The 27285-nt window shown below is 37.6% G+C and overlaps 1 protein-coding gene across 2 annotated transcripts in view; it reads left to right on the top strand.

Moving 5' to 3' along the window:
- BANK1 (B cell scaffold protein with ankyrin repeats 1) overlaps positions 1–27285 on the top strand; it is a 306464-nt gene that overhangs the window by 63229 nt on the left and 215950 nt on the right. For both annotated transcript variants that reach the window (XM_065907388.1, XM_065907387.1), the window contains exon 3: positions 19172–19326. In XM_065907388.1, coding sequence (XP_065763460.1) covers positions 19172–19326 — 155 coding nt within the window. The remainder of the gene's footprint in view (positions 1–19171; positions 19327–27285) is intronic.

Raw genomic sequence — 27285 nt, 5'->3', positions numbered from 1 at the left:
ATAAATTCTTATAATGTAGAATACAGGCTGTTTAATTGTTGAGAGAGTACTTCCAAACATGTATGTAGAATCACTTTCTTTAAAACAAAATCATAGTTTATGTTAGAGAAAAAGACCAGAATGTCAAATTTGGTTTTGGGTCTGAAATGATATGTGTTCCAAGGTAAAATGAAAATCTCACCAAAATCAATGTCATACTGTAATGAAAGGCTCTCGTATGGAACAAATACCTCAAAACAAACAAAATATTAATGTATGGGAGCATAGATTTAAATGGTAATGGTAATCTTCCTTACATATAATTGTGCAAAATACTGATGTAGGGGGAAGCAAAAATAAGCCATTAACAGATGAACTATTAGAAAATGAAAGAAGATATAAATATATGATGGAGATATAAATATATGATGGGGATATAAATATATGATGAGGATTGTATTTACTATAAAGGATTATTTTAAAAACCCTCTTTTTCTGAAGAAATCATAGACTCGTTCTAGAGTTCTAGAGTTAAAAGTGGTCTCAAATAATATCTTGTCCAACATTGTCATTTGACAGATGAGACCTTGAGACATTAAATTGTTTATGCAGGACCCATAGTATCCATGTGGGCAGGAGTCTGGGAAAATCCACATTGAGTTCAGATGCTGGCTCCTCCCCTCTGAATTCCAGTTCTCCAGTGGTGCTCGTACTTGCATGAGGGAACATATTACTTCACTTCCATTATTTGTTCTTGACTGATCCATTCTTTTATGCCTAACATTTAAAAAATATTTATTTTCTAATATTTAATGAATTTCTGTGAGTTACAAATTTCTACATGTCAAACACTGTTATAAGAACGTTATGCACATTTTTATTCAATTCACACAAAATATCTGGATACTAGTGCATTGTGATTTTTAAGTAAAAATACAAGCATGGGAGGGTAGGCAACTAGGAAATGACAGAGATGGAATGTGGATCAGATACATCTAGCACCCAATTTAAAATAAATAACTACTGAACAGATTTTGTTTGATGTATAAAAATTATTTTTAGGGTTCTTTGGGAATACCAGCTCATTTTTACCTTCTTAGATGTACAGATACTCTTAAGTGTAATCAGAGTGTTCCTAAAACCTGAGGTGGCAATAATTGGAGTGAGCTTTGCTGAGGAAATACTGTCACAGGCAGAATCCTCTTCTCTATCACCTATAGTTTCAATTGTGGGAAGATTTTAAGCTTTCATAAAACAATTTCGCATTCTATATTTAACAGAAGGGTCACACTTGAACGTATTTTACATCTTAGGCCCTGTGACTTAATTTACATGAACAAACTTGCAATATATTTTATTTGAAGACAATATTATATAGTCTTTCGAATTCAGTAACTTTCTTATGCTAAATGAACTTCAGAAAGTTTTCCCATCTGGACTAGTATAGCAGTACTTAAAGACTTTTAAGGTAGATAAGTTTCTGAATATTCCACTTGAAACATTTTCATTTTAGGCATCATGTTTCAAAATTGCAGCCAAGAAAATTATCTACTTTTCCTGTCTATCATCTTTCCAGTATGCATATCATTTTTATTGGTCTCATTTCATTATTATGAATTTTGTTTTCATGTTTCCATGTCAATATTGCTTCCCTATTTTGTGCTTTTCATGACAAATACTCTATGATATTTATTTTGATTTAACATTAAATGATACCCCAGAGTGTTCTTCTTCAACAGTATTTTAGTCATAAGCAGATTATTCTGGTCTTCATCAATGTAGACACATTTTTCATATTAGCCTTTTTGACCTCAAGGATATATTTTCATGCTGTTAATTAAAACATTAGCATTTTATCATTTTCCCTTTATTGTTAACATTTAGATATTAGTCATGTTTTTTTCCTCTACAATCCTGAGACATTTAGATATTAGGAGTGCTTTTTCCATAACCCCCTAAATTAATATACTCTTTGTCTAATATGTTTCCCCAGTTCCCATGCAAGACAGTGGCGTATCTGTGTAATTTGTTTTTCCTCATTATTCAACTTTGAATAATCTTCTTTGAATTATGTGTATTGGCTATAAAGCACAAGTGCCTTATTTGGAATGCATTTTTTTTTCCTCTGGCTTGGTTCAGTTTCCACTAAATAATGGTTTTAGCCAACCAACATTTATTGAACTTCTACTGTGTGGCAGGCTTTTGGTGGATACTTAGAGTTGAGGTAGAAACAAAGATCACCCAGCTTCTGCTATCAAGAGCTCACTAATGACAGAGAAAGGAAACAAATAATGTGTAAATAATGTGATCCATGTGACACCTTTCTCTTTTTCTTTTTTTCTGACCACACCACACAGCTTGTGGGTCCTTTGTTGTGTGACCAGGGATTGAACTCGAGCTCTAGCAGTGAAAACATAAGATCCTAATCACTGGACTCCCAGGGAATTCCTGTATTTGACACTTTCTCATGAAGTATATAGTACAGAGCTATGATCATGGATAATTTGGAAGAAGTCTTCTACCAGGAGCAACCATTGATAGGAGTGTTGAAAATTAATTAGGAGGATAAATGAGACTAGACACAGCAGGCAAAGGAAAAGAGCATACATGAATGAATGTGAAAGATGATGGTTATGTTCAGGGACTGGGAGATTGGAATGGCCACAGTGGGAATAGAGCATCCTCACAAATGAATCAAATGAAGTACTCATTAGATTCTCCTTCACTCTTAACAGAAGCAGGCCTACCGATGAGGCCAACTTGCTAGAGTGTTTTGTGTGTGAAACTGGGGACCCGCATGATATATGTGGACAAGTCAGACTATACCTCTGTGGCCATAAGCAAAAGGTTTGGGGCTGGATACTCCTGGATTGGAGTTCGGCTCTGTGAACTATGGCAGTTTAACTTTTTTAAAACTCCATTTCTTTATCAGTGAAGTGAGAAAATAATACTATGTATTTTAGGACAGTTGTGAATATTTAATGCGATTATGTGTAAAAATCTCTACCTAGGGTGAGAAAAAAGTAAAAAGTGTTAGTTGCTCAGTCGTGTCCAACTCTTTGTGATCCTATGGACTCTAGTCTGCCAGGCTCCTCTGTCCGTGGAGTTCTCCAGGCAAGAATACTGGAATGGGTTGCCATTTTCTCCTCCAGGGGCTCTTCTTGACCCAGGGATCGAACCAGTCTCTCCCACGTTGCAGAAATCTCTACCTAGGGTATTTGAGACTTAATCTGAACTCAATACATGTTACCTCTTATTTTATCCCAACCTGAAAAGTTTGTTTTAGGATCTTCTCTATCAATAAAGTGAGCCCCAGGAGAAACTTTCCTAGTCTTAAGTGAAGTCATCTTTCTTATTAGTATATCTCACTGAATAAAAGGGAAAAAAGAAAACCAAAACTTATTGCTTCCCTAAAAGTGTACAGAGGTGTATAGACTCAGCTTCTACTATTTTTATTCAAGTTAAAAAATATGATCCTTATATACAGTATTTTTGAGAGAATGAAAATATCCTTTAAAGGTTGCTTTCATGTGAAAGCAAGCAATTTCAAAGTCATTTTGTCTAGTCACATGAAAATAGAAAACTAAAACCTATAACACATACTAAAATTATTTACACTTTATTTAATTTGGGAATTATAATAAAATCCTCAGGTACAGAGTCCCTGGTATTTTGTGGAAATAGTCTTGGATATCAGTTTCAAATGTTGATTACTATTTAAAATGCATAAAATGCTGGTGGACATTTTTTTAAATAAAATACCAAGGACAGTCTGCTGCCTAAGTTCATGTTCTACTCTAGATGATTATAAAGAATTTGCAGAAGGAAAAATGTCAGAACTGTATCTGCTCCTTCAAACCTAATTTGGACTGAGAAGAATCATCATTACCTACTGATAATGATTCCACATGTTTGGCACTATAAAAAGAGTCATTTTCTCTGGCAGTGAGAGTCAGTCCAACAACATACAAACCACCCCTGGGAATTCTTTCTAATATAAAACATTCTTGTGAGATAATTCAGTGCACAGCAAGACTGGTAAACATATACACTCACATGCAAATTGCCCTTTCTTTGTAAATTAAGGATCCTAACTAGAACATCAATTTAATGTCAAATGGAGTGTAATCTTATGCTATCATAGGAATTAGTGCCTTAGACATTTTCACTGGAGTTTTGGGCCATATGTTGTTTTTAACAACTTTGAAAATTGTGTGACTTTGATCCTATAAGATTATTCTCGTGATTAATGGACTGTCATATGCAGGAATTTAACTTTGGGTGGAATACTGCATAGAGATTAGAGGTCCCTGAAGTTTGACTAGCCATTCCTCTTTGCTCCCTGTGTGTTCATCTGTGTCCGACTCATTTTGACCCCTTGAACTGTAACCCACCAGACTCCTTCCTCTATCCATGGGATTTCCCAGGCAGGAATACTAGAGTGGGTTGCCATTTCCTCCTTTAGGGGATCTTCTGGACCCAGGGATTGAACCTGCGTTTCCTGTATCTCCTGCATTGGCAGGCAGATTCTTTACCACTGAGCCACCTGGGAAGCCCTGTCTTCAGCAGTAAGTAGCTCTGTGGCCTTGGAAGTGTTCATTTCTTGCCCATAGCCTATTTTCCTCGTTTGAAACATCACCTCCCTCCCTACCTCCTGGAACTCTCCATCAGCCTTCCTGGCTTTAATTTTCTTCCTAGCATCTGCTACACTCCATATTTTACACCTGTTTTTTTTTTTTTTTTTTTTTTTGCCTCTACCTCTTTAGCTTGCAAGTCCTAGGAAGAAAGATTCACCTCAGCTCTTTGTAGATCACCTGGTACATAACTGCTGCTGCTGCTGCTGCGGCTAAGTCACTTCAGTCGTGTCCGACTGTGCGACCCCATAGACGGCAGCCCACCAGGCTCCACCATCCCTGGGATTCTCCACTGAATATTTATTCAAAGAATCAGTGAATTAATCTATAAGATGAGGTTAATATTAACACCTACTTCATAGAGTTGTAGACATTTCAATACATTGTGTGTTAATGTATGCAAAATACTAACAACAGTACTTAGTACATAGTAAATGTTCAGTAGTTTTTAGCTGTTATTAATACTCTCGAGGAAGCTCGTTAATAAAATCATGGGTATTCATTCTAGAACAGATATCTATTTGAAATTCTTTTCTTTTTAGCCAATGAACTTGTAGCATACCTTTTCATTTGGTAAACTAGAAAACATCATCACTAAAAACTTCCCAGCTTCCTGAGGGTAGCTTGTGGTTGACTTTGCTACATTAGGAGGGGAAAGATGGGGACTCTATCCACTTGCTAGAATAATGTAGTCACTCACTGAATGCTATCTAGGTTGGTCATAACTTTCAAGGAGTAAGCGTCTTTTAATTTCATGGCTGCAATCACCATCTGCAGTGATTTTGGAGCCCCAAAAATTTAAGTCTGACACTGTTTCCACTGTCTCCCCATCTATTTCCCATGAAGTGATGGGACCAGATGCCATGATCTTAGTTTTCTGAATGTTAAGCTTTAAGCCAACTTTTTCACTCTCCTCTTTCATTTTCATCAAGAGGCTTTTTAATTTCTTTATCTAACAACTAACATGTGGTGTTGGTGTCAGTGTTCCTGGCTAGGTAAAGAAGCTATATATAAACAAAATAATGTCTCCCTAATTAAATTACTAAAGCTTCTTAGGAGGAAAACAAATTCTAATAATTTTCTAAACAATGTTGACATTTCAAGTACCAGAAGAGCCTCATCATTTATTTTGCGAAACTTAAGATTTTGTTATTGAATTTACTACTTAGGGCTTTATTGCATTAATCCTGGGTTAACTGTATCTACATTTAATTTTTTAACCCTGTTTGATAAGAATTAATATGGCTCAGTGGTAAAGAACCTGCCTGCCAATGCAGGAGTCATTTGTTCTATCCCTGCGTCAAGAAGATACCCTGGAGAAGGAAATGGCAATCCGGTTCAGTATTTTTGCTTGGGAAATCCCAAAGACAGAGGAGCCTGGCCGGCTACGGTCCATAGGCTTGCCAAGTCAAACACAATTTAGCGACTAAACAATTTTCTTCACAGCTTTGAAACATTAGAAAAGGAATAAAATATTCTATTTGGTTGAACAACTTATGGTGGAAAAATAGTTTCTGGCTCACAGAATTTTAAAACTACATACAAATAGTTTTAAATGGTTGACAGAAATTCAGTAATCCAGCATTGAAATGGGATTATAATTTTAAGTGTGTATTCAAAATAAAATACAATATATGTGAAAATTTTGATTGCAAAGAGCTGTTAGCATATAAAGGGTTATTATTTTACCTATAAGTATAAATACATATAAGACTGTCCCATTTTAGTTTTTCAAAAATATGCATTTGTATTCTTCAAAAAAAAAAGACTATAAGGTATATATACCAAAAGTTAGGGAGGGTTATCTCTTGGAAATAATATTATAGGTGATTTTATTTTCTTCTTTTTCTTTGTGTGTTCTAAATTATGCATTGTTGTTGTTCAGTCACCCAGTGGTGTCTGACTCTGCAACCCCATGGACTGCAGCATGCCAGGCCTCCCTGTCCCTCACCATCTCCCAGAGTTTGCCCAAGTTCATGTTCTATTGGATTGGTGATGCTTTCCAGCCATCTCATCCTCATGCCCTCTTCTCCTTCTGCCCTCAGTCTTTCGCAGCATCAGGGACTTTTCCAATGAGTCAGTTGTTTGCATCAGATGACCAAAATACTGGAGCTTCAGCTTCAGCATCAGTCCTTCCAGTGAATATTCAGTGTTGATCTCCCTTAAGATTGACTGGTTTGATCTCTTTGCTATCCAAGGGGCTTTCAGGAGTCTTTTCCAGCACCACAGTTTGAAGGCATCAATTCTTTGGCCCTCAGCTTTCTTTACGGTCCAGCTCTCACAACTGTACATGACCAGTGGGAAGACCATAGCCTTGACTATACAGACCTCTGTCGGCAGAGTAATGTCTCTGGTTTTCAGCACACTGTCTAGGTTTGTCATTGCTTTCCTGACAATAAGCAGTCTGATTTCATGACTGCAGTCACCGTCTGCAGCGATTTTGGAGCCCAAGAAGAGGAAATTGGTCACTACTTCCACCTCTTCCCCTTCTATTTGCCATGCAGTAATGGTGCCGGATGCCATGATCTTAGATTTTTTAATATTTAGTCATAAGCTGGCTTTTTCACTCTCCTGCACCCTCATCAAGTTCCTCTTTGTTTTCGGCCATTAGAGTGGTATCATCCACATATCTGAGGTTGTTGATGTTTCTCCCTCCTATGTTGATTCCAGCTTGTAACTCATCCAGCCTGACATTTCTCATGATGTGCTGAGTATATGGGTTAAACAAACAGGGTGACAGTGGACAGCCCTGTCCTGCTCCTTTCTCTATCTTGAACCAATCAGTTGTTCCATACAGGGTTCTAACTGTTGCTTCTTGACCTGCATATAAGTTTTTCAGGAGACAGGTAAGATGGTCTGGTATTTCCATCTCTGTAAGAGCTTTCCACAGCTTGTCATGATCCACACAGTCAAGGGCTTTAGGATCACTGCCTTGTCTTTGCAAAGGAACTTGTGTAACTCAATGAAGCTATGAGCCATGCCATGCAGCGCCACCCAAGACTGCCAGGTCAAAGCAGAGAGTTCTGACAAAACCTGATCTACTGAAGCGGGGAATGGCAAACCACCCCAGTATACCTGCCATGAGAACCTCATGAACTATAAAAGGCCAAAAGTTATACATAGAGAATAGTTATTACTTATGTAAAAATACATAAATTTGATTATGAAAAATAGAATTGCTGCTGTCCTCTCACCTTGTGAAAATGATGAATAATTTTTGTTGATGTTCATTTTTGTCTGATTGTTGGAAGTAATATTTGTGTTGTTTGGAATGTGTTCTCAGTCATGCAGTCGTGTCTGACCCTGCTGCCGCATGGACTGTAGCCCACCAGGCTTCTCTGTCCATAGAATTTTCCAGGCAAGAGTACTAGATTGCACTGCCATTTCCTACTCTAGGGAATCTTCCTGACCCAGGAATCAAACCCGCATCTCTTGCATCTCCTACATCAGCAGGCGAATTCTTTACCACTGAGCTACCTGGGAAGCCCATATAAAGGATGAAGAAGAAAATTTTGAAAATAACTTTTATTCCTACCTCTCAAAAATGATCACTGTTAAAATAACAGTAATTTTTTTCTTGCCCTATTATATATATATATATATGATACATATATGGCAGTATACTTATAAATCTATATCATTTATGTATATGTATGATACACAAATATATGCATACATCTACACACATGTACGTATATATGCTTTTATGTTCAGTGAACATCATAACAAAAATTGTTTCATTCATTTGGAATGTTGCTCAAACCATACATTTCGTGAATTTCTATTCAGATTAATCTGTTTTTTCTTTTACATAATTCTAAGAAAAGACTAACAGAAAGACTAACTGGTAAATTGCTGAATTTATCTGGGTTAAGTGTACATTATCATGTACTAGGTATTTCAGTGGAATATTTTCTAAGACCACAAAAAGTCATTTCCCTACTCATGAATTGTAAATCCCTTGTATTACTTTTATCATCTAAACCTGGAATGATCAATTTATACACAAAGTTTTATGGTAACCTAGACTTCAAAAATATAGCGACCAGGATACAGTCAATACTTTACAGTGTCATTCATTGAAGGCAATAATTGAAAGCCTGATGGTCAGTTTTTGTTTGCAATCTTATTCAATAAATCTTGATTTTATTTCATTATGGATACTCTGCTGAAAGGGATTATCATTATGTGTGTTAAACTTCTTCAGGGAGGATGTAATTAGGGTTCATTTCATTAACTGGCATTTCAATTCTTTCATCTAAGTGTTTCATATATCCAGTTGCAGGAAATAACAGTCGATAGCATTGTTGTTGTTGTTTAGTCACAAAGTTATGTGCAACTCTTTTGTGACCCCATGAACTGTGTAACCCACTAGGCTTCTCTGTCCTTGGGATTTCCCAGGCAAGAATACTGCAGTGGGTTGCCATTTCCTTCTCCAGGGGATCTTTCTGACCCGGAAATTGAACCCTGGTCTCCTGTTTGGCACGCAGATTCTTTGGCAGGCTGAAGCCTGTCAATAGAATAGGTAATGCTAATATTGCCTTAGCAACTCTCAGAAAAAGTATAAACAATGAAAATGTGTAGGAGAGTAGAGGAAAGCTTAGTGCTTTCTAAGCTTTGGTGATTTTTCTCTAACTTGTTCAGTTCCCGTCCTTAAGGGTTATACTGATTGAAATACAGACGTACTTCCTTAAAACAGCCAGGCAAAGAGTCTGGTAGATAGAACAAAACCCTGTCCTTCAGATACAAGCCACAACTCTACTTACCTCCCAAATAAAAAACCAGACATGGATTTATTTAATCATAAATCAAGCAACAAATATTTACATCTGCTATGCATGTGAATACGCAGCATCTTATCACTATGTCTACTCATATAACTATTGAGCATCTGCTGTGTTAAAGGGTGTTTCCCGTGTGGCTCAGCTGGTAAAGAATCCCCCTGCAATATGGGAGACCTGGGTTTGATCCCTGGGTTGGGAGGATCCCCTGGAGAAGGGAAAGGCTACCCACTCCAGTATTCTGGCCTGGAGAATTCCATGGACTGTATAGTTCATGGGATCACAAAGAGTCAGATACAACTGAGCGGGCCCTATTGTATGTACCAGAGATACATAAAAGGGTAAAAAGCACTAATTATTTGACCTCAAACAGTTGCATTCTAGATGGATGAACAAGATACAAGGAAGAAAATAAATACACAATATGATTTCAGTTAGTGGCTCATGCTTTGTTAATGTTATGAGACAGTATCACACCAATTGTTAATGTGCATCATTTCTCAAACTTCAGTGTGCATTCAAATCATTTGGGATCCTTTTAAAATGCAGATTATGATTCAGTAGCTCTAGGGTGGTGGCTAGAAGTACGCATGTCTAATAAACTGCTGGTCTGAAGACAATAGTCTTGAGTTGCAAGATATGATATCATTTTTGTGTAGTTAGTTTGACTAAGAGGTGGGTAAGAAAATGTATCTTAAAGGAAGAGTGGGTAATGGGTGATGGATTATGAGAAGGGGAAAGGATAGGAAAAAGGAGAAAATATAATAAACAGAATAGAAGAGAAATGCAGATAAAAATGGAACACACAGGCTACCAAAAACAGCATCTCCTTACATATTTTCTGTCTTAGAACTATTCCTGCTTGTTACGGACTAAAATAAAAAGACTAAAGTACTAAGAGTAAAATTAAATATATACTGATGCCTACGTTTGAGAGAATTGGTAGAGTTTGTGCAGTTTCAGTGCCAGGATAAATGTGCATATTTAAATAATGTAGATTTATCTTTTCATTTTTGGAAACCACCACTTACTTGATTATATTGAGTTTTTATATATATTTGTTAGGTAAGAAGTTGTATTATGATCATTATTATTTTTCTTTGGACATAGCCTTGAGTGAAATATTCCTTATTTTGTGTCTTTTGTAATGCCCCACAGACAACAAAGATTAAGATACCTGAGGACTAGACTAAAAGGTTGGTAAAATTACATCTTTTTGTGTAGTTTATCTGTTTCCTTTACCTCTTGGAAAAATACCTGTTTACTTCCCTGAATGATAGGGAATATTATAGTCTTTAGTATGACATTAAAACTCCAGAAGAGCATGCTAGAATCTGTACTGCCTTAAACATACTTAATGGTATCAGCTACATTATGATTAAAGAATAGTCTACTAAATTATAAATCTGTCCCCAAAAGTATGTTCAGTATTGACATTCCAGGAATATTTTGCAGTGCTTTCTGAATCATAGTTAGCTGTACAAACTTAGAAAGATGGATTTATGATCTTTTGAAAATAAAAAAAAATTGCTTTTATTCAGTTTGATATCAGAAATTAGAAGAAGAAGGAGCCTAATATTGAGTGCCTATCCTAGGTCTGACACACAATACATTTTATTAAATGTAATCAAAACAATCCAACAAGAAAGTCATTTACCCCATTAAACAATTGAGGAAATGGAAGCTTTTCTTCCAAGGTTGCATGAGAAGACAGGAAGGTTTTCTTAGCAGCAGACATATGTCTTCTATATTATTGCTTGCCTTTCTCTCTCTCTCCCTCTGTTCCCAAATTATTTATGATGAAAACTGAAACCTTGCTTTGCCTTTGACCCATTGATAGATTTGAAGGGTCATTGGGTATTGAGGAATAACTTCTTTTTTCATCAGATCGCTATAATGAAAGCAGTTCAAGTATGATAGCAATAAAGGATTCTTTTTTCAGGCTCCACTGAGTTTTGTTCATTATCAGAAAACCTTTCCTCATTCCAAATGAGGGTTTAATCAATTGACAAATAAAAACAAAAGATAAAAATACTACACTAAAAGTTAATTTTTTGAAAAAATAGTATTAAAAAGTTTTTATTTTGAAAAACATTTGGTATGTTTTAAAAATTAAATATATAATGATTTTTTGCAACTTAATTCATAGGGAAGTTTATCTTCTGATGCTTAACTATTTTATTATTTTGCTAAGTTTGCAGTGTAATATTGGGTGCTAAAAAATTATACAGATTTATCTTGCTGGCAACTCACTCCAGTACTCTTGCCTGGAAAATTCCATGGACAGAGGAGCCTGGTAGGCTGCAGTCTATGGGGTCGCGAAGAGTCGGACACGACTGAGAGACTTCATTTTCACTTTTCACTTTCATGCATTGGAGGAGGAATTGGCAGCCCACTCCAGTGTTCTTGCCTGGAGAATCCCAGGGATGGGGGAGCCTGGTGGGCTGCCCTCTATGGGGTTGCACAGAGTCGGACACGACTGAAGCGACTTAGCAGCAGCAGCAGGATATCTGTAATTTTCCTCTAGGATTATATTTACTTTAAAAGAGTGAAGACAAGTTAATTTCAGTTAATAGTTTTGGAGATTGCTTAGATCACCTGAACATGAAATACTTTGTGGTAAGCTGGTTTATTTCATATATTATCTGAATAGCAATGTTTCCTCCACATTTTTCCATCATCATACATAAAGAAAATAATCTTTTCTGTAATTTCACTTGCATGTTGTAGAGGAAGGGTAAAGAAATTTGCTCAATCTGTAATCTTGATCATTTTATTCCTGTATTTGAGGATTGTATATAGTTCAATCTATAAAACAAATATATTCTCCATATAGATTCAGAATGACTCTTAAGTAAATTAGATATTAAAAATAACTGATATTATAGGTTATATGTAAAATAAAATTTCTCATGTCTCCATCAATCAGAAATAACCTCTAGGTATCTTGGATTTATATAGCTAGACTATTCGTATGCATTCAAAAATTTGTCTTGAACTTCTACAGCATAGTTCTGAATATGTATACATATTAAAAGACTTTATTTTTTAGAGCAGTTTTAGGTTTACAGCAACTGAGAGGGAAATACAGAGATTTCCCATATAGTCTCCACCCTGCCACCCCCAATGACATATATAGCCACCCCAATTATCATCACTCACCACAATGGTACATCTTTTTTACCACCTAAGAATGAGCCTACATTAACATAGCATAATCCCTCAAAGTCTATAGTTTACCTTAGGGTATACTCTTGGTATTGTACAATCTATGGGTTTGGGCAAATGTATAATGGTATCATAAAGAGTATTTTTACTGCACCCCAAATCTGAGCTCTGCCTATTCATTCCTCTCCCTTCTATTCCAGACCCCTGGAAATCCCAGATCTTTTTACTGTCTCTACAGTTTTGCCTTTTCCAGAATGTCATATAGTTGGAATCATACTGTGTATGGCCTTTTCAGAGTGGCTTCTTTCACTTAGTAATAAGCATTTAAGGTTTTTTACCCATGTTTTTTCATTGTTTTAATAGCTTACTTCACTTATTAGTGCTGAATAACATTTCCTTGTATGGATGAACCACAACTTATTCATTCTACCTGCTGAAGAACATCTTGATTGCTCCCAAGTTTGGGCAACTATGAATAAAGCTGCTATAAATATTTATATGTAGATTCTTGTGTGGATATAAGTTTTCCAATTCACTTGAATAAATACCAAGGAGTGCATTTGTTAAAATGATAAGAATATGTTTAGTTTTGTCAGAAACCACCAAAATGTCTTCCAAAATAGTTGTACCATTTGCATTTCCACCAGCGATTGATGAGAGTTCTTGTTCCAAATTCTTAGTAGCATTTGATATTGTCAGTATTCCAAATTTTGGCCATTCTAATAGGTGTATAATAGGTGTATAGAGCTATTTCATTGTTATTTTAATTTGCATTTCCTTAATGACATACAAGTGGAGCATGTTTTCATATGCCTATTTTCTACCTATATGTCTTCTTTGGTGAGATGTTTAAGAACTTTAACTGATTTTAAATTGATTTGGTTGTTTTCTTAATTGTTGAATTTGAATTCTTTATAAATTTTGGAAAACAGTCCTTTTCTAAATGTGTCTTTTGCAAATATCTTCTCTGAATCTATGGCTTATCTTCTAATTCTCTAGACATTGTCTTTTGCAGACATGTTTTTCATTTTAATGAAGTCCAGCTTATGAATTATTTCTTTCATGGATCATAACTTCAGCATTGTATCTAAAAATGCATCATCATACCCAAAGTCATCTAGGTTTTCTCTTCTGTTATTAATGTCTTCTAGTTTTATAATTTCATATATATTTATGTCTAGGATCCATTTTTAGTTAATTTTTGTGATTGTTGTAAGGTTTGTATCTTGATGCTTTTTTTTTGCATGTGAATATTTAGTCATTCCATCACCTTTTGTTGAAGTGACGTTTTTTGCCTCATTGTATTATTTTTTTTCCTTGCTCAAAGATCAATTAACTATGTTTATGTGATTCTCTTTCTTGGCTCTTTATTGTGTTCCATTGAACTGTTTGATTATTCTTTTCCCAAGACCACACTGTCTGGATCACTGTAACTTTATAGTAAATATTAAAGTAGTGTAGTATCAGTTTTCCAACATTGTTCTTCACTTTCAATATTAAGTTGCCTACTCTGGATCTCTTGCCTCTCCATATAAACTTTAGAGTCAGTCTGTCCATATCTGTAATGTTCTGATATTTTTACTGTGATTGAATTGAATCTATAGAGCAAATTGGGAAGAACAGACATCTTGATACTATTGAGTTTTTCTATCCATGAACAGAATATATTTCCATTTACTTAGTTCTTATTTGGTTTTGGTTATCAAAGTTTTGTGGTTTTCATCATATTGATATTGTACATATTTTGTTAGATTTATACCTAAGTATTTAATTTTGAGGAGGGACAAAGAAAAAGCTAGAGGGACTATTGTAAGTGGTGTTCCATTTTTAACTTCCAATTCCACTTGTTTATTGTTAGTAAGACATTTTCCTCAGGAAAAAATACTGAAAAATTTATTATCAGTGGACCTGCCTGAAAGAAAAGTTAAAAGAAGTTTTATAGTGAAAAGAAAAGTAATATAGATCAGAAATTCAGATCTGTAGCATCAAAGAAGGAATAACTGAAGATAAAATTAAAGTATATATATATATTTCCTATTTGTGATTGATCTAGAAGATAATAGTTTGTTCAAAATATTATCAACAATGTATTCAATAATGTATGCTTTATAATATATGATATAAATTTTACATATATGTGCTTATGCATGTTTATATATGATGACATAAATGAAAGCTGTAATATAAAGTATAGGAGGGAGGAGTAATCATTTTATTATTATAAGGTACTAAAACTATCTATAAAGTGGTACAATGTTATTTGATACAGGACTTGGATTAGTTGTAAATGCATATTGCAAACTCCAGGATAACCACTGAAAATGTTTTTTAATATGACTGATATGCCAAATAAAAAAAGAATAAAAATGGAATCATATAAAATGTTCAATAAAACACAATGGCAGAAAAACAGTAGAAGAGAAATCAGGAACAAAGAACAAGGTAACAAAAACAGAAAACAAATGCTTTTTCCCTAGTCTCTTCAAATTGTACTCCTTTCCTTTTGGTATGTATGCCTTGTAATTTTTCTTGATAACTAGACATAATGTGGGCTTCCCCATTGGCACTAGTGGTAAAGAACCCATCTGCCAGTGCAGGAGACATAAGAGACATGGGTTCGATCCCTGAGTTGAGAAGGTACCCTGTAGGAGGGCATGGCGACCCACTCCAGTATTCTTGCCTGGAGAATCCCATGGGCAGAGGGCGGGCTACAGTCCATAGAGTTGAGAAGAGTCGGATACAACTGAAGAGACATAGCTCACACACAAACATAATATTCTCTGTAAAAAGAACTGTTGCAAATAGACCTTTAGTAATGCAGTGGTGGCATCTGGTCCCATCACTTCATGGCAAATAGATGGGGAAACAGTGGAAACAGTGTCAGACTTTATTTTTGGAGGGCTCCAAAATCACTGCAGATGGTGATTGCACCCATGAAATTAAAAGACGCTTACTCCTTGGAAGGAAAGTTATGACCAACCTAGATAGCATATTTAAATGCAGAGACATTACTTTGTCAACAAAGGTCCATCTAGTCAAGGCTATGGTTTTTCCAGAAGTAATGTATGGATGTGAGAGTTGGACTATAAAGAAAGCTGAGTGCCAAAAAATTGATGCTTTTGAACTGTGGTGTTGGAGAAGACTCTTGAGAGTTCCTTGGACTGCAAAGAGATCCAACCAGTCCATCCTAAGGAGATCAGTCCTGGGTGTTCATTGGAAGGACTGATGCTGAAGCTGAAACTCCAGTACTTTGGCCACCTCATGCGAAGAGTTGACTCATTGGAAAAGACCCTGATGCTGGGAAGGATTGGGGGCAGGAGGAGAAGGGGATGACAGAGGATGAGATGGCTGGATGGCATCACCGACTCGATGGACATGAGTTTGAGTAAACTCCAGGAGTTGGTGATGGACAGGGAGGCCTGGCGTGCTGTGATTCATGGGGTTGCAAAGAGTCAGACACGACTGAGTGACTGAACTGAACTGAACTGAATGCAGTGGTGAGGTGTGGGGAGGAGGCTTTCTAGAGTCCTGTGATTAGGTCTCAGCCCTTTAGTAAGTCTACGCCTTCTACTGTGAACCTCACAAGAATTTCTCTGTTTGTTTATCCCCTTTAAGTGAGAGAGGTTTGTTATAGTGAACTACAGTTAGTTATTTCCCTTCCTGTGGTCAGTTAGACTCTGAAAATACCTTAGTAGATTAGGCTCTGATTAACTAGTTTTTCTTGAGGGCAGGCCTTGTTAAGAAGACTAGAGTGCCCTGGAGTGTCTAAGGTTGTTTCCATTTCCTTAGAAATACTGTTCCCCAATATTTGCTGTGGGAATCTGGTCAAGCTCCTAGAGCTAAATCTCAAAATAATGTGTCCCCTCCAATCTTTTAACTGAACCCTCCTGGAGATTTTAGCTCTCAGACTTGTCCTCTGTTGAGTGTCCGGCAATTTGTCAATTGCACTTCAGAAGTCACGGCCATGAGAAGTCATGCACCACTCTAGACAGTAGCCCCCACTTGCACAACTGGAGAAAAGCCAGTGCTGCAATGAATACCCAGCACAGCCTAACATAAACAAACAAAAATTAATCAAAGAAGAGTTGTTGAATTTTTAGTCTGTTCAGTTTTTTTGTTTGTTAGGATAGAGTGGTGACTTCCAAAGCTCCTTAAATATGGAACCCGAAACAGGAAGTCCTGTACTTCTTATTTTACTAAAATGGAAACCTACAAAATTGACAATTTTGTAACTTGAATTTTTTCACTTATGTCATAAACTTGTTCCTTACTGTTAAATGTTCTTTGATAGAATTTTAATTAGTGACAATATCTTTTATCACATTAGATATTTTTATCTGGTCTGTTATTGCTTAGACTGCTCCTAGTTTTCCACATTATAAACAGATCTTCTGTGAGCATTCATAGAGATAAATATTTTGCACATCTATAATTATGTCTTCAGAATAAAGAAGATAGCTCTTCCTAACTTAATTCCACACATGAATTGGCAGAAAACATCCTAGATACTGCTACGGTGGAACAGCATATACCTCTTAAGATGCATTAAATAAAATCAGTTCTCTTGTTCTTTCATCAATTCACAAAGTGATTGAACCAGTTCTATACAACCTTTCACTGTTTGGGGGTCTGTATGAAAGAGCGTGAGAGAGAAAGAGAGAATGAGACTGCTTGTGGAAGTGTCTTAAATCATTAGAGAAATGAAGGCTGTTTTTCATGCCATTTCAAGCAAGACTGGTATTGGGAGAATCTGGAAATCCCAGGTGCTTTTGTACTTTTATTCTGTAACTTTCATAAGACAGGAAAAAAAAAAAACCCAACACTCCTTCTTAGGTGTAGTATGGGGACAGCTCTTCTCCAGAGGAGATCACTTTTATTACTCTGCTTCTCTGATAGGAATGGTGACTTCACTTTTGAGATGCAATGACACCAAAATTCTAGCCCCCTTCATCTATATATAGATCTTCATCTATATTGCCTTTGACTCTTCTTCCTTGTCATGCTGTCAGTTTCTTTTTGCCAGAGGAACTAGGAACACACCTGTACTTGAACTATTATTTATTTTTTTTTGTCTAGTAGCAATGAAGTGAAGGCTACCATGGTGAACCATGGGTCATCTCAGTAACATTGTATTAAGAAAAGTCTTACTGTAGGTTTAGGGTTGTACTGTGATTTGAGGAAGGGTTCATGGAAGCAGGGCTTTGCTATTGTTTGCTTGCTGTCAAAAAGCAGGTGTAATTTTATGATTTGCATTGTTAATGACTCTTACTGAGAAGCTGGATAACCAACTCTCCCAGCAACTGAGGGGTTTCTGGGGCACAGCATTTTCAGCACACAACCTCCCCAAAATCCCAAGCAAACTGGGAGGAGTAACCAACTGGGTAAAAATGGAAGGTAAAAATGAAAAGAGGCTGAGGCTAGACTTGGTAAAGAAGCAAAGTCACTCACAGGAGCTACGATTCAGGATATTTGGTTCCTTTTGTGGTTTAGATAATGTTCATGTTTTTGCCTGGATTCAGACATGATTACAAAGTAGCCTGATCGCTGACTGGACCCATGATGGTGGCAGCGTGGTCTAGAGGTGGTGATTTTCTGTGAGATTGTTGGTGTTCAACAGGACGGGAGGCCACCGCCTAGCAACATCAAGGCCTTCACAAGGTATCAGGACAATTTCTAGCTGTTAGGAGCTGTTTTCCTTTTCTCCAGTACCCTTCTTCAGGGGTTTGAGGGGTACTTTTGTGGTTGGCCAAAGACAGATGACAGTTGTGAGTGTCTGTTGTGAGAGCCTTGGTTTCAGTCATATTAGTTCTGTGCCCTAAGGAAACGCTTTGGACTTTGGACAATAAAAGTATTGTCCATCTCTCTTCACACAACTCTTCTTCTCTTCAATAAAGTTTTTTAATGATTGAGACCAAATGCTGAATTACTGTTACATTTTTAAACAATCAAATACTTTTCTCCTTCTTATATTCAAAATTCACATTAGCGTATTTTAGTGTTCTTAATAGTACTACCATAAAGAAACCCTTATCATTTAATTGAAGACACTTTTTTCACAGGACACATTAACGTTTTGATGAACACTAATATTTCACTATTAAACTAGTGTTTCATAGACATATTTGTTTGTTTAGATTGTCTCCTAGTTATGCCTATTGTTTTTAAAAATTGAAAATATGCATAAAGGGTAAATAATTGTTCTGAGTTAAATTGTTCTAATTTTAAATTGTTTAAATTGTTTAAATTGTTCTGATTTTAAATGAATAAATTTTCTTATTTGCAGTCATTGAAAGGAGATAGTTTCATGTTTTACAGATTTACTGTTTTAATGTAAAGTGGTATTTGGATTTTTTGGGAGGAAAATATTTACCTAGTAGATGAAAATATGTATTTGATTTAGTTTAGTAGCTAAGGTTATAATACTAGTTAAATTATGAGGCATCATTTTAATTATTAACACTGGTTCAATTGTTTTGACTATCCTAAACTCAGTTTGGTTGTCCCATATATTAATTAAACCAACTGTTCAGCAATTAGTTTTCATAACAATGGAGGAACTTAATATGGCCTTAGCTGTACTATAATCCATATAAATGAACTTTCCTTTAGGTTCTGCGGACTACCTGGAGATCATTATTTCACCAGACCTAAGAAAGGAAGATTCTGGGCAAATCAGTGAGAGAAAGGAAGTTGAAGAATTATCAGAAGCTTCAGGCAGCACCATACCACAGGCAGTGGTGGTTCCTGCTGAGATTCCATGTGAGGTCAGTAAAGACACCTTGGTATTGCTGTCATGGATACTGCATTTCACTAGATTGTAACTGACACTAGAGGTGTTTTTGTTCACTCTGTTCTTGGCTGTGTCCTCAGAATGGCAGAACAATGTCTGGCAGTTAGTAGGCATTTGATATGTATTTGTTGAGTAATAGCATATTGAAACATACATGAAAGCACCATGTTTTTAGATGTTACTTGATCTGTTGCAAACAGATTTACAATTGCTATATATATATATATATGTGTGTGTGTGTATGTATGTGTGTGTGTGTGTATGTGTATCAAACTGTTCAAAGCAAAGTTGGATTCATATGAACCACATCAAGCATTCTATTCTCATGAAAGGAAATATGTTCTTGAATAGAATTTGCAAATACTTATTTTTTAGGACCACCTATCTTCAATTATAAAACATGTGTCAAAGGCCTACATTATGAAGTGGAAATATCATAAGAGCTAGAAGCGCTGGTTTCCGAACAAAAATATAATGTTAAAGCAAGTAGATTTCTCAGGAGGGGTTATATGGATACATGTTGGTGACATTTCTTCTTCCTAAGTCTTCACTGGACTGAACCACTAAAATAAGCCATGCTAGAGCTTGATCAAAATTTGAGCTATGTAATCTCCAGAAACTAAAAAGATGCTGGCCCTCAACGTCTGCAGCATACTTGAGCAGAAAGAGCCAAAGATGCAGGAGAAGCTTGAGCGTTGCATGAGAGGGTCCTTCAGGTAGAGGCCAGTGTTTAGGTGACAGGAGCTGCGCTTCTCTGCTTGCTGTGCTGTGCTTAGTCAGTCAGTCGTGTCCAACTCTCTGTGACCCCATGGACTGTAGCCCGCCAGGCTCCTTTGTCCATGGGATTCTCCAGGCAAGAATACTGGAGTGGGTAGCCTATCCCTTCTTCAGGGGACCTTCCCAACCCAGGAATCGAACCGGGGTCTCCTGCACTGCAGACTGATTCTTTTCCAGCTGAGCGACCAGGGAAGCTCACTTGTCTGCTTACCGGGAGGCGTATTTGGGGAGAAAATCTTCTGATCCTGATGGTTCCAGCAGCCCTGGCAGAAGCAGAATGTTCTGTGCAATTCTGAAAAGCTTATTTCCCTCATCTCCATGCACAAGCAGGAGAATCACCAATTTAAGTTACTATGTTATCAGTGCCAGAGGAACAAAAACTTCTTTGGCACTCCCTTAGAGACCCCAGGAACCGGAACTGTACAGGTTGGAGGGAACCGAGACAGAGGAATCAGGCAAAGAAATATTACAGCCTACTTGAGGAAGGAAGACCAGGCCAAACAATCAGAACCAGCGGCTCCTCTTGAGTGAGAAATAGTGGAAGAGACAGAAATTAGTGGAAGAGACTATAAAAGGGAAATGAGGACTATTCTCAAGTAGGTAAAGTCAAATAAAAAAAAAAAAACCCTCTGGAACTAAAAATTGCTCACCAAGAATTATGCAATGAGTCTAACTAGCTGCTTTTAAAAATATCCGCAACAGTAAAATTTGAACAATATAAAACCTTTCCATTATTAAATTGCAGAAACATCAAAATCCAAAAGTTAAATCCCACTGCCCTCCAGGCAGAAATCACACACTTAGGTATTCTGGGGAGCACCAGGGTTCTTTCCATAGTGGAATTGTGGACTGTCTTTTATTTATTGACATGGATATAATTCTATCGGAATCTCTGAAGGATCTGAATTAAATTATTTCATTTCCAAATCTTTCTTGGGAGCCCCACTTATTAAACAATCCTAAGAGTTGAAAGATCATATAAGACTATTTTAGCACCAGCCAGCTTCCCAAGTGGCAATTCAGGAGATATAAGAGACACGTGTTCAACCTCTGGGTCAGAAAGATCCCCTGGAGGAGTGTACAACAACCCACTCCAGTATTTTTGCCTGGAGAATACCGTGGATAGAGAAGCTTGGAGTGCTACAGTCCATAGGGTCGCAAAAAGTTGTACATGACTGAAATGACTTAGCATGTACACACTAAAAACTTGAAGCAGGCTGATCCATGGACCAAAAATAGTCACCCAAGACATAATCTTGTATTCTTAGAACCTAGATCTTAGTACAGTCTAAATTCATGTCCCAGTTTTCATGCACCACAAGCAAGATGAGTGAAAATCATGTTTCAGATTTACCAGGAACCTGCATCTCTTATGACTTCTGCATTGGGAGGTGGGTTCTTTTACCACTAGCAGCACCTGGGAAGCCCAGGATAGAATTCAGTCTATACCAGCTGTCTGAAAGCACAGCCTTTGAGCTTACTCATTTCTGAGAAGTCTTCAAGTTACTGGGTAAATGGAATCCACTTAAATGTATAGCTTCCTCTCTCCAGAAATGATATTTGAGACTTCTCTGCCATTATACAAAATCTAGAAATTTACAAGACTGTCATTGCCAGTCACCAGGTCATATTTGAGATGTGCCTCTTCTGCTCCCAGTATCTTCAAATTCTATGAATTTCCCCTTACACTTTATAAAGTTTCTGGCATGCCATTGTTGAGTTGACTGATTCAGTCTACTGGTGTCATCCTCATTCTGTCTGATGAACAGGGAATTAGTTTAAGTCTCTGCTGCTGTCTCTTGCTGCAAAATGTCTTGAGTTTGTAGACCTGCTGCTAGCAAAATACTCTCCCTGTGCCCTCCTCTGCTCTGGAGAAGTGGCATTTTATTGGTGTAACTGAGGCTGCAGGTGAGCCTGCTGCTGCTTTTGACCCTAGGAGCCTGGCCCTTTTGATTCCTTCTGCCTAGTCATCTTTCCCAGCATTGTTCCTTTCCTGGAACTTGAAATTTGTGCCACTTTAAAAACAGCAGAAAAACACTTTTTTCTTTTGACAGGTTTTGTGTGTGTGTGTGTGCACTAGTGAAGATGTGCCTCCAGTGTTCTATTTATGTAAGTTATTCTCTTTTTAAGAAACACCTAAATGGATCTTAACAGTTTAAACCTGCTTAATTCGTCCTCTTCTTTTCCGTTTTCTAGGATTAGCAATCTTTGTTCTGTTTTAGTGTTTGTTAAGCTTTTTGTTGTTTTTTATGGGCCAAGATACTTGCTTTTTAGCATATTCCTCTTGATTTTGTCTTGTATGGGGTAATGTACCATGAAAGATATGAAATCAGTGAGTTCTAAGTCTTCCAAACAAGTCCATTTTTCAAAGTAATCTTACCCAGTTTTGTTTCTGATGAATTATCCACTTGGGAGGCATTCTCTCATTGAAATAACATCTAAACCAGAACTGAACCTGGTCTGTTATTTGCTGCCTTCTTTTGTGTGTTTCCTTTGCTGTGTGTTTACCCCAAAGTCCTAATATCATTAATTTCTCAGGAAAATTCTCTCAGAACAATGATTCTCATTTGGGAGTGATTTGGCTGTCTCTCCCAAGGGGATATTTGGCAAAGTCTACAGACAGGTTTGTCATAACCGGGGGTTGCTCCTGGCATCTGCTGGGTAGAAGCCAGGGATGCTACTAAAAATGCCATAGTGCATAGGGTGGTCCCCACAGCAGTGACTTCTCTGGTCCCCAAATGTCAGTAGTGTCAAGGTTGAATCCTGCACCAGAGGACAGAAAATACATTCATGCCTCTCAGTAATAGGTCACTTCAAATCACCCTAGGGATGGCATCAGAGAGGCAGAGCTCTTCTTCAGCGGCTTGTCTGCCCTCCGGGCAGTTGTTCTGTGATCACTTGTTAGAGCTGTGCTATGCTATGCTAGGTTGCTTTAGTTGTGTCTGACTCTCTGCCACCCCATGGAATGTAGCCCTCCAGGCTCCTCTGTTCATGGAATTCTCCAGGCAAGAATACTGGGGTGGGTTGCCACAAGAATACTGGAGTGGGAAGGCGATCTTCCCAGCCCGTGGATCAAACCCACTTCTCTTACCTCTCCTGCACTGGCAGGAGGGTTCTTTACCACTCGCACTACCTGGGAAGCCCTTCTTGTTAGAGAAGCATCATCTCTAAGCAGTGATCCAGTCACTGGATAATTTTTTAATGGATTTGACCTGAAGCTTTAAGAGGGATCCTTTGAGTGTTTTCCTCAATGGCCCTTTCAGAAATACTGTGGTTTGCTCTAAATGCCTCCTGCCTCTCCTGGAGCCTCAATCATGTGTCAGTAATGGCCTCTCTATTGCTTCTTCCATCCTAAAGAGCAGCTAAGAGGAGCTTATTTTTATCTTGTCTTAACTGTGTAGGCAGGACTTCAATATGGCATTTTCCCTTCCTTTTGGTAGAATCTGCTGCAATCTCAGCTCTCCTCCACCCCAAACCTCTTACTTCCTTTCATATAGTTAACTGAAATTTCTTTATGTTTGTGTTATTCTTCCATGGCTACTATTTGGATAAGGCTGGTTACTTGTTGATTTTTGAGCAAATTTAATTCTTAAAGTTACAGTATCACCACAAAAAAACCTCTTAATGGGCTTTATCAGCAATTATAGCTATATTATTTTCATTGACTTGTTTTTCTGAGTCCTAGAATGTGGCACATCCCCTGATAAAGACCTTCATTTTATTTGACCTTCACTGATGTATATGTCTGTGTCTGCAACCGTAATATGAGTCTCCAAACCCAAATCTGTTCAGATCACAGATTGTATAACCAGTGAATCTAGAGAATATATGGAGTGTGACTCTTAGCAGGGCCCATGGAGAAGCTACAAAAGCCTCTGAGATTAGGTCCCTCCTGTTCACTCTTTGGCACTGAATACAGTTTAAAACAATACACAGAAACTAACAGCACTGCCCACTTATTTTTGACATCAAATCATGCATTAGATCTTGATAACCAACCTTAACTTAAAGTCAGGTTCTATGATTTAATTGAAACATAACAATAAAAGCAGCAAAAGACTATTGTGTGTGTCACTGCCTAAAATGTCTATGTTGCGAAGCATTACCCCTTCAGTAGTAAGGTTTTACAATGACAAAAAGGTGTTTTTTCAAAAAAAAAAAGGTGTTTTTTCCCTTTAACCAAGTGTTTCTCAAACTAAGCAGCATATAGGGATGACTAGGGGAGGTTTCACAAAGTAAAAATGTCTGAATCCTACTGTTAGAGATTCAGATGTAAATAGTCTGAGTTTTGGCCTGGACATTGGGAGTTTTAAAGCTTCCCAGGTGTCCTCCAAGGTGAGAATTAGCAGCCAAATTTGGAACCACTGCCATAACCTAATCCTTGCTCTTCTGTTACAGGTTGGGTCAGGGCCAGCTTCAGCGACTTGCACAGTGCTGGCTTGATAAGGCCCATGCCTGTGCAACTGTGCTTATAAAGCTAGTTCCTATTAATTATGAGTATATGAAAAGAGCCATTGGTCTGGGTGCACAAATCAAAGTAAACTGATATGATCCACGAGGATCAAAATCCTCTGTTAACCTGTGCTTAATGATTCATTAAAGTCTAGAAGGGCACCCAGCCTGATAATCTAGAATCTCCACTACCTATGTGTTGTACTGCAAACAAAGTTCCAGCCCTTTAGGTGAGGTCTCAAGGTTTGTTTACAATGTCGCAAATCTAGAGAGTTTGGTAGTGATTATTATTATAACTCTTTCTCAATTTGAATGCTCAGAGCCAGAAAAGGGATAAACAAAGAAGTTAGATTGAGAGCAAAATAGCATGTTTTGATAAAACTGAATTTATTACCATTTGAGTGTCCTAATATTTCCTCCATTGCATTAAATATGTCCATATAATTGTAGCTTTAATTAAGATGTCCATAATAATTAAGGCTTCCCCAATGGCTCAGAGAATTAAGAATCTGCCTGCAGTGCAGGAGCCTCAGGTTCAGTCCCTGGGTCTGAAAGATCCCCTGGAGAAGGGAATGGCAACCCACTCCGGTATTCTTGCCTGGAGAATTCCATGGACAGAGGACCCTGGTGAACTGCTGTCCCTAGGGTTGCAAAAAGTTAGACACGTCTGAGCAACTAACACCGTCATACTTTTCAGTTTCACAATAATTAAGAACAGGGCTGGACGAGTGCAGGCCCTTCCTCCTAAGCAGCCCCCTTTGAGCATGGAGATGCAAGAAGCAGATGACTCCGTGAGTCCTGATGAGGATAAGGAATAGTGCTTACTCAATGTAAAAAAAAAAAAAAAAGTTATCTTTTTATAGGCTTACTCCATCTCAATTTAGAAATACATATAAATTGCCTCTTTTCAATTTTTTTAAAGATTCTTTTTGATTTGGGCCATTTTTAAAGTCTTTGTTAAAGTTGTTACAGTATTGCTTGTATTTTATGTTTTTGTGTTTTGGCTGCGAGTCATGTGAGATCCTAACTCCCCAACCCACACCGCCTGCATTGGAAGGTGAAGTCTTAACCTGGAACCACCTGGGAGTTCCCCAGAGTACCTCTTAGGTACCTAATTCTTACAAGATGCCAAAATGATATAAAAAATAAAAACACCTTCAGGGTGTTTAAAATCTGTCTGGGAAGCCTCAACACAGGGATTAAAAACTTATTAAGACCAGAGGGCATGACTTAGAAAGGGTCAAATGAGGCATACAGGTGTGAAATGTTTTATGATCCCTTTGAAAGTTGTACACAAAACCTGAATTGGACCTTGGTGAAGAGGATAAGTATGAGGAGATGGAGGCAGAGTAGGAACTCAAGAGCATGCCAACATTATGTGCAAATAGGAGCGGCTTCCTAATTAGCAGGGCCCAGTGTAAAATGAAAAGGTAGAGACTCCAGGTCTAATTATTAAGCATTTCAAAGTGTGATAGCAGAACATTAAAACAAGTGCAGGTTCTGTGCATCTTCGGAGATTACATGCCCTTGGAGCTTGTTCCAGTTACAAATGAGGTGTCAGCGCCTCCTTGGGGGTGGTCAGTGTGCTTATCTTTTGTTTAGACCTCTTCTGTGGAGATGGTTGAAAGTTAGCAGAGAATCTGGTGCATAAGAAGCAGCCCATGGAAGGACCCGGCTTCCCGCCTGGCACCATTGGTAAAGTATCCGCCTGCCAATGCAGGAGGAGACTTAAGAGACATGGGTTCGATCTTTGGGTTGGGAAGATCCCCTGGAGGAGGAAATAGAAGCCCACTCCAGTATTCTTGCTGGAGAACTGCATGGACAGAGGAGCCTGGCAGGCTACAGTCCATAGAGTCACAAAGAGTCGGACATGACTACAGCAACTTAGCACTGCATGGCATGTGAGCACTCATGAATGAAAAAGAGTTGCTGGCTGAATAAACACCAGGAGAGGATGCTCGGGTTTACTGTTTGGAAGGCGAGAGGTCGGAGTTTTACAGGAAGGGATGTACTCATAGAAGAAAACTCCAAAGAACTTTGAAGCTGGATTTGAGCCAGAGTGAAAATGGGAAGTCATTAAAGCTGCAAAGTAAGGAGACAGATGTGAGCACGTGAGGGACTAAGGAACTGCCTTGGAAGTGTGGTCTCCAAAGAGGAGATGGCAGGAGTGCGGACTGGAAGGAGCTCCAGTTACTGACCTCAGACTCAGATGAAGTAGTGCATGAGGAGGCATAGGCGAGAAACAGAAGCATTTCCCATAGGTCGGATGTGTGAAGCCAGAGCAGTAGGTGGCAGGGATCTTTCCTCAAAGTGCAATTTAATTGATATAGAGAAATTTAGTTCAGAATTTTCTGTGGACAAATACTTGGGAGCGCTAGACTCTGCTGGAAAAATGCCAGAGGTGGATGTGTGTCAACTGAAATGATTTTTTTTAACATCAACATATTTGTAAAAACCCCATGGTACAGAGCATTAAAAATGTAAGTTTTATTGGTGGGTGATTTATGCTTAGGGAAATAATATTTAAATAAGAAAGCTTTGAAATTAATGACTTTTGGGTAAACACAGTTTTGTAAGAGCATATAAATGGGATTCCTGTTTACTTTGTGAAAGACTGAAATTCAGTTTGACTTTGAAGAAAGCCTTTGAAAGGTGATATCTGAGATAATCATAAAATATATTTCATTTTAGTTATTTTGACGGT

Source organism: Muntiacus reevesi, chromosome 16 (assembly GCF_963930625.1).
Source record: "Muntiacus reevesi chromosome 16, mMunRee1.1, whole genome shotgun sequence".
NCBI classification, from domain to species: Eukaryota; Metazoa; Chordata; class Mammalia; order Artiodactyla; family Cervidae; genus Muntiacus; species Muntiacus reevesi.
This window is presented reverse-complemented; position numbering and strand designations above follow the sequence as displayed.